The following is a 7,900-nucleotide window of genomic DNA, read 5'->3' on the forward strand; positions in this document are numbered from 1 at the left end:
TATAGAAATATTGAAAGTTAACATCGAAAGAGGTTTATCGATAGATCGACTACGTAAGACGCACCAATCGTGTACCTTCTTAATTGAAAAAGTTCGATTTCATTGGTACGTCGAAGTAAACAAATTTTAACCAAGAAAATTATTACCTTAACCTAATATCCAAAACTCATATCTTCGAGTATAATGATATTTTTACATGAACAATATGACGTGAACCAAATTATTTATTTCCATTATTCACCTCTTAGTTCTAATAGTGGCTCGAAACGTGTTTGTTAAAATTTCATTCGAGTTCTTTTAAATGAAGTTACTCTTGTAGCGACAAGTGTCAACGACAATGTCAACGTTAAAGAACAATGATGTTTCTGGGGAACCTTTACGATTGACACATATCAAACCATCCTTCGACGCTGAAGAACTTGCCCTAGCATCACGCCAAGATTTGTGGCATAAGTTTATTGTATTGAATTGTCAACCACACGGAAAAGCAGAGATATTAAAAGCCATCATAAATGCCTGCGAACCAGAAATTTTGTTACCTGTTATGTATAAAAGAGAAAATGAAAATAAAAGTACTTTTCTGGCTAAATGTAATTCTGGTGCTATTGAAAATCTTGTAAAGCAATGTTTGTGTATAATATTACCTGGTGGCTATGAAATATATATTGATATTATATTAGGATTCATTAATACACGAGAATTATCATTGAATCCTAACAAAATAATAGCACAATCGTTATACCAAAGATATGAATCAGTGAAAAAGATACTTAATCTAGATGACTTTGAAAATGACAGATTATTAAACTCAATATTTTGCCCGATATCTATTCCAAAGATATTTCATTTTGTTTTAAGATGTACCAAACAAGGTGTTATGGGCAATAATCGTGAATCTAGATTATCGGTTCGTGAGCTAAGTTTGAAACATAACAATTTGACAGCCATTTTATTATTTGAAAAGTTCTTTAATTTTCATTTAACTAAATTAGATTTAAGATACAATCAAATATTAGATGTTGAATATTTACGTTACTTTTCTGAATTTAAGATAACTGAACTTTGGTTGGATGGAAATCCTTTATGTACACAATATAAGAATGCACAAGAATATATACAGGCTGTAAAAAATATCTTCCAACATTTACAAAAATTGGATGGAGTAATAATAGGTATGGAGAAGAAATTTATACCAAATATACAAAATCATTATCTTAAAGATGGTTCTAAATTGCCATTAATAAAACAATTTGTGAAACATTTTTTTATAATGTATGATCAAGAAGATAGATCAATTATGAATGGTCTCTATGATAAAAATGCACTTTACTCTATGACCTTGGGAGCTGGCACAAATTATGTACATAAGCAAGTAGCTAAAGCATTTGTTACAAATAGAAATTTACTCAAATTTGTGGATTATGCCAAATGTCATGAATTTTTATTACGTGGTCCTGATAAAATAATATCAGTATTGAGGCGTCAACCTCCCACATTACATGACATTCGTACATTTAGTATAGATTTATTATATGAAAGTAATAATCTCTTAGCCATATCCGTTCAAGGGTTGTTTTCTTATAAGGAAATTTCTTCTCCTCCTATGATATTCAATAGAACATTTATTATAGTTGGTAAAGAAGATAACGAATATTGTATAACTAATGATCAATACTTTATTGATGGACCTTACCCCAATAATTTAATACAAATTAATAACGAAATGAAACACGATGTTAAAAATATATGTGTATTTGTCCCAACTATGTTTAGTCCATCAGAAAAAAATCAACTAGTTATATTTTTACAAGAATTGACATCAATGAATTCAACATTTAGCTTAAAATTTTTAGAGAATGTTAATTGGGATATAAGACGTGCAATCATGAATTTTACAAAAATGTATACACTGAATGATGTACCTCCAGAAGCTTTTGAATAAATTATTTTATATAAATTATTTTTATAATTATTTGAATAATTATTAAATATGGATTAATTAAAATTTTAAAAATTTTTAAATATATTATTCATATATCGTTAACAATCTATATTCCAAAATATTTGTTTCTTATTAAACACTTTAAATTCGTAGAATATTAAATAATTTCTATTTATAAATATATATTATTTATTGCTGATTCATATAAATTTATGTATAATTTCAAACTAAATGTTGCATTTATAAATTACTTTCAGTAAAATACGATATAAAACTATTGTAAGGTTATATCATGGGATAATCCTAACAAGTGCTATAAAGGATCTTATCGCATTTAAGAAAATCAATAATTTTCAACATAGAACGAATATTCGTCAGCTGATCAGAACCTATTGATTGTTTGCTTATTTTGCCCTACAATCGCGCAGGATAACAAATATTCTAAAAACATAATCCCTATACTTTAATATCTTCAATCGTTAAAGATATCATACGAAATTTCTCATATATCATTGATTTACGTTTATAATCATGGAAACATTAAAAATATTCCATTTGAATAATAAAATTCCCTAATTTAGAGGATATATATTTTGTATTAGCAGGGATTTTTATGCACGAATAACGGTAGTACTATTCTCCTGCATTGCAGGTTCCATACTACATAGGGGCCTCAGCTTGCACGTTTCTGTCAAATATAACGTCAACGATGGTAAGTTCGATATCAAATTTTGCATATTGATTTATACTAAAGCAACTTCGTTATGTTCAAGTTTACAGTACGTAAAATAAAATAAAATTTTGTTATTTTAGAATATACTAATTTTTTTATTAATGAGACGGTATTGAGTGACCTGTCTTGTATTACATCAATACTGTGCATAAATACTACTATGCATAAAATACTAAATTTAATTTGAATTCATTATTATTTTTTACAGAGGATGAAAGCATTGAGATGTCCTACTGATGAGCTTAGTCTCACCAATTGTGCTATTCTTAATCCTGATGACTTTCCAGAGGATGTGAAGTAAAGTTATATTTTAATTATATATAAAAATTTAACGTCAATCAATTACTCTGTCAGTGTAATAAATTTTATATGCATTCTTTAGACATATAGAAGTATCTACTGGTACAAATCAGCATTTCGTATTTACTGTGAAACATCATGATGATGTACCTCATGGAGCGGTTGGATTTAGCTTGCCTCAACGGAAATGGGCTACGCTTTCTCTTGGACAAGATATTGAAGTTCGACCTTATTACTTTGATCCAACATCTAGTTCTGAATGTTTATGTACAATTGTGTTGGAAGTTGACTTTTTACAAAAAAAATCGTATGTCTGTTTATCATTGTGATAACAATATCTGTTTTTTATAGAACAAGAGATCTTATATCATATTCTACATACATATATTTTTTTCTAGAACATCATTGGAACCATATAATACAGATGAGATGGCCAAAGATTTCCTGTTGCGCTTTTCGGGACAGGCATTCACCGTGGGTCAGCAGCTGGTATTCCAATTTAAAGACAAAAAAATGCTTGGCCTTGTTATTAAAAGTTTAGAAGCTGCTGATCTTTCTGCTCTTAAATCAGGACAGAATCCAACACCAAAGAAAACAGAAATGGGTCGTTGCTTGGGTGATACTGTGATACAGTTTGAGAAAGCAGATAATTCAAGCATAAATCTTATTGGAAAAGCAAAGGGAAAAATTGTTCGACAGTCAATTATTAATCCAGATTGGGACTTCCAAAAGATGGGGATTGGTGGTTTAGATAAGGAGTTCAGTGCTATCTTCAGAAGAGCATTTGCATCAAGAGTTTTCCCACCAGAAATTGTAACTCAATTAGGTTGCAAACATGTTAAGGGTATTTTGCTTTATGGTCCACCAGGAACAGGAAAGACATTGATGGCAAGACAGATAGGTACTATGTTAAATGCAAGAGAGCCTAAAATAGTGAATGGTCCACAAATCTTAGATAAATATGTTGGAGAAAGTGAAGCTAATGTTAGACGATTATTTGCTGATGCAGAAGAAGAAGAAAAGAGGGTATATGTGCTTTATTTAATATTATATATTAATATTATAATTAATATAATAATTGTAATCGTAGAATTTAATTATTATAACATAAAATCATTTTCAGCTTGGTCCAAACAGTGGACTACACATTATAATCTTTGATGAGATTGATGCTATTTGCAAATCTAGAGGTAGTGTAGCTGGTAATACTGGAGTGCATGATACAGTTGTCAATCAATTACTTGCAAAAATTGATGGTGTTGAACAATTAAATAATATACTTGTTATTGGTATGACTAATAGACGAGATATGATCGACGAAGCTCTTTTACGTCCTGGTAGATTGGAGGTATAAAAATATACAAACAAATATACGATTTAACATCGCTTATGCCATTACATTAACAATTGATATTTAAAGGTACAAATGGAAATTAGTTTACCAGATGAAAATGGAAGATTGCAAATTCTTAATATTCATACATCTAGAATGAAGGATTATAAGAAAATATCACCTGATGTAGATTTAAAAGAGTTGGCAACAAAAACTAAGAATTTTAGTGGTGCTGAATTAGAAGGTCTAGTAAGAGCAGCCCAAAGTACTGCCATGAACAGATTAATCAAAGCTTCAAGTAAAGTTGAAGTAGACCCAGCTGCAATGGAAAAACTTATGGTTGCTAGATCCGACTTTTTACATGCTCTTGAAAATGACGTTAAGCCAGTAAGTAAATTTAAATGATAAAAAAGTGAACAATTCATCAAAATTAAATGAAAAAAATAATTTTTTACAAGGCATTTGGTACAAGCGCAGAAGCTCTTGATCACTTACTTATTCGCGGCATTATTTCTTGGGGTAAACCAGTTACTGAAATTCTATCTGACGGTATGCTTTATATACAAGAAGCACGTGCCGCGGAAGGCTCAGGTCTCGTAACAGTTCTCTTGGAAGGACCTCCGAACAGTGGAAAAACTGCTCTTGCAGCACAGATTGCTAAGAATTCTGACTTTCCATTTGTTAAGGTTTGCACTCCAGAAGATATGGTTGGCTTTACAGAATCTGCAAAATGTCTGTCAATACGGAAGGTAATATAACTACTTTAATTTATATTAACATGGATAAATAGATTAAAATATTATTTATAATGTGTTATAGGTATTTGATGATGCATATCGTTCGCAACTTAGTTGCATTTTGGTTGATAATATTGAACGTTTATTAGACTATGGTCCTATTGGTCCACGTTACTCGAATTTAACATTGCAAGCGCTTCTTGTTTTGTTAAAGAAGCAACCACCTCGTGGTCGTAAATTATTGATTCTTTGCACTACAAGTCGCAGGTAAATATTTTATTATATACAGATAAATAAGTATCTATATCTACGTAATATATTTCATACGTCCATTATAGACAAGTTTTGGATGATATGGAAGTACTATCAGCAGTTAGTAGTACCATTCACGTTCCTAATTTATCTACACCCGAACATCTCTTGAATGTCTTAGAAGAAGTAGATTTATTCACAAAACAAGAAATGGCATCTTTACATAAAAAACTCCAAGGAAAACGGTAGCGTATTATTAAATCACAATTATTTATTTTCATATACGAAAAAATAACTTATTTTTCTCTTCTCCTTCTAGTATATTTATCGGTATAAAGAAATTATTATGCCTGATAGACATGACTCGTCAAGTAGAGCCTAACTACAGAGTACCCAAATTCCTCTCGAAATTAGAAGAGGAGGGTGGATTAGAATAAAAGAAATATTGTATTCTGAACTCTAACTGTGTAGTATTCATAGGTTGGTATGATACATTTTTATATATCAGGATAAGCTACATACAAATAGAAATTATCAATTTATATAATGTTGAATTGATATATAAATATAATTCCTTTGTAGGTATTTTTTGTGATCAGATGGAACACAATTACAAGATCAATAATGCTAACAATATAATATCTTTATAAAATGGTTATGCATTAGCAAAAATGAAAAATATCTTCCATCTTAAATGGTATTATCTATTTTTTATACCATTTAAACAAAAGGACGTAGATATATTTATTTTATATATTTTTTGTTATCATATAAATGATTTTTATAGAAGTAAATATATTAAGTAATTTTAGTTATATATCTACATCATCTCTACATATTTTGGCTTCCAAAATGTATCATTATGAAATGATACTTTAATTTCATTCTTCAAATAATTTCTTTCGAATTCGATAATGTTTTGTAGTAACATTTTTGTTGTTGTTAAAAAAATTGTATATGTTTTAATTTTTAATCTTAGATAGACGTATGTAAAAGACTCTTTGATAGATTTCTTTAATTTTTCTCTTTCAGTATACATCAGTACAATATGATTTATGACGTGATAATAGCGATTAAATCTGACCATATATGTACGCAGTACTTCCGCCGCGTATATCCTTATATATCTACTTGTTATATAATCGTTTGACATCGCAGTGTTCAATTATAGATAGCAAAAAATGTAATAGTATCCATTTTTAATCAAACGCAATGAAGATTTGATCTATCTATATGGTTGATTCTAGTTTTTTTTTGTAATTATTAATTATTAATATTTTTTGAAAATATTATCATTATTCAATGAAAACAATAAAACGATAGGGAACAACTTACATTACGAAAATATAAAATTAAATAGAGCAGAAAAAACAGTTCATTCGCTGAAACGTTTGATCAAATCTTTTACTTTCTATTTGAAACTAAGTACTATTACTATTTTTTAGTATAGTAATAGTAATTTAATTTAAAACAAAAACAAAAATGTTACTTAAAAAATTAATCGATTTCGAAATATTAAAATAATCCTAATGTGAATTTTTGTATGTACGAGTAGCAGACTCTCCGATAAAGTGCAGATTATAATTATTTGATTACAGATAATAAGATGGATAATAATCGTCGATATAATAGCAGAAGTTGACAAGATTTATTCGAAAATATCTAGAAAAAATGTTACTGTAATTGTTTATAAAAAAAATATTATAGAATTAATTTAGCTTTTGATTGTTATTCTTAAACTATTGTAAAATTATTCAATTCGCATATATGTAAAACTGCAATAGTGTTTAAATATTTAGTGCAAACCATAGGACAATGATATGTCTTCGAAGTATATAACAAATGTACAAATGGTAATGGGAAAATGTAAAAAAAGAATTGTATTCCTATTACATGATTACAACGCATAAGTACATATATACATATGTACATGTACCTATACATTTATGATTAATAAAGCAACGATTATATATATATATATATATATATATATATATATATATATATATTGTGTGTGTGTATATATAATTGTTGTCTCATAAATCGTAAATGATTAAAAAATGAAAATAACTATTCCTTTACGTTACATGTACAGCTTGTGTAGTAAATGTATGTACAGCTTATATATCAATGTACAGATATAGACTAATTTTTCTATTTATGTATTTCATTACGTAATTTTTTATTTTTTTATTTTATTTTTTTTTCCATAAATAATGCATTTATTTTGATTTATAACTTTTAAAAATGATTTTACAAATCAACAAATGAATAACAATCAATATTATTTCAATTGATAATCATATAGGTGTATGTAAATGTATTGTTAAAATCATATATATATATTCAATGTTTCCAAATAAAATATTATAAAAAAATGTTACTATTTCTAAGTACAGTGATGATAAATGTTTTTGGTCTTTTCGAGCAATAAACATCAGAAACGATACATGCGTTTGAAGATAATTTATTTATAATGAAAATTGAATTTATTTAATGAAATTAAATGTGATGCTAAAAATTAGTCACATGAGTATTAACTAATATTATGTAGTATCGTTCTTCTATTGCAGGATCAGTTATCAGATATAAAAAATAAATTT

At 28.0% G+C, this 7,900-nt stretch overlaps 1 protein-coding gene across 2 annotated transcripts; it reads left to right on the plus strand.

Annotated features, from left to right (window-relative positions):
• The first annotated feature begins 129 nt into the window (after nucleotides 1-129).
• LOC127072523 (vesicle-fusing ATPase 1-like) lies at nucleotides 130-7,746 on the plus strand. 2 transcript variants are annotated; one of them, XR_007785518.1, is made up of 13 exons: nucleotides 130-907; nucleotides 2,595-2,654; nucleotides 2,884-2,972; nucleotides 3,058-3,282; nucleotides 3,374-4,001; nucleotides 4,099-4,323; nucleotides 4,396-4,695; nucleotides 4,767-5,057; nucleotides 5,128-5,312; nucleotides 5,384-5,542; nucleotides 5,617-5,777; nucleotides 5,880-5,994; nucleotides 6,896-7,746. XR_007785518.1 is itself a non-coding variant. In XM_051012971.1 (12 exons), exons 1-11 carry the CDS (start codon nucleotides 338-340, stop codon nucleotides 5,732-5,734), a joined length of 2,850 nt encoding a protein of 949 aa, XP_050868928.1. In that variant the 5' UTR covers nucleotides 130-337; the 3' UTR covers nucleotides 5,735-5,777; nucleotides 5,880-7,746. The 2 variants fall into 2 exon arrangements, 1 of the variants encoding a protein (XP_050868928.1); XM_051012971.1 differs by having other exon boundaries at nucleotides 5,880-7,746.
• Nucleotides 7,747-7,900: the final 154 nt, after the last annotated feature.

The sequence above is a fragment of the Vespula vulgaris genome, chromosome 2 (genome assembly GCF_905475345.1).
Source record: "Vespula vulgaris chromosome 2, iyVesVulg1.1, whole genome shotgun sequence".
NCBI lineage: Eukaryota > Metazoa > Arthropoda > Insecta > Hymenoptera > Vespidae > Vespula > Vespula vulgaris.

Bases quoted from the DNA above. Each gene is read 5' to 3' on its own strand.
- LOC127072523 (XM_051012971.1), top strand. From the start codon at position 338: ATGTCAACGTTAAAGAACAATGATGTTTCTGGGGAACCTTTACGATTG. The intron at 4,696-4,766 runs GTAAGTAAATTT...ATTTTTTACAAG, and splicing joins TTGAAAATGACGTTAAGCCA to GCATTTGGTACAAGCGCAGA. The intron at 5,543-5,616 runs GTAGCGTATTAT...TTCTCCTTCTAG, and splicing joins AAAAAACTCCAAGGAAAACG to TATATTTATCGGTATAAAGA.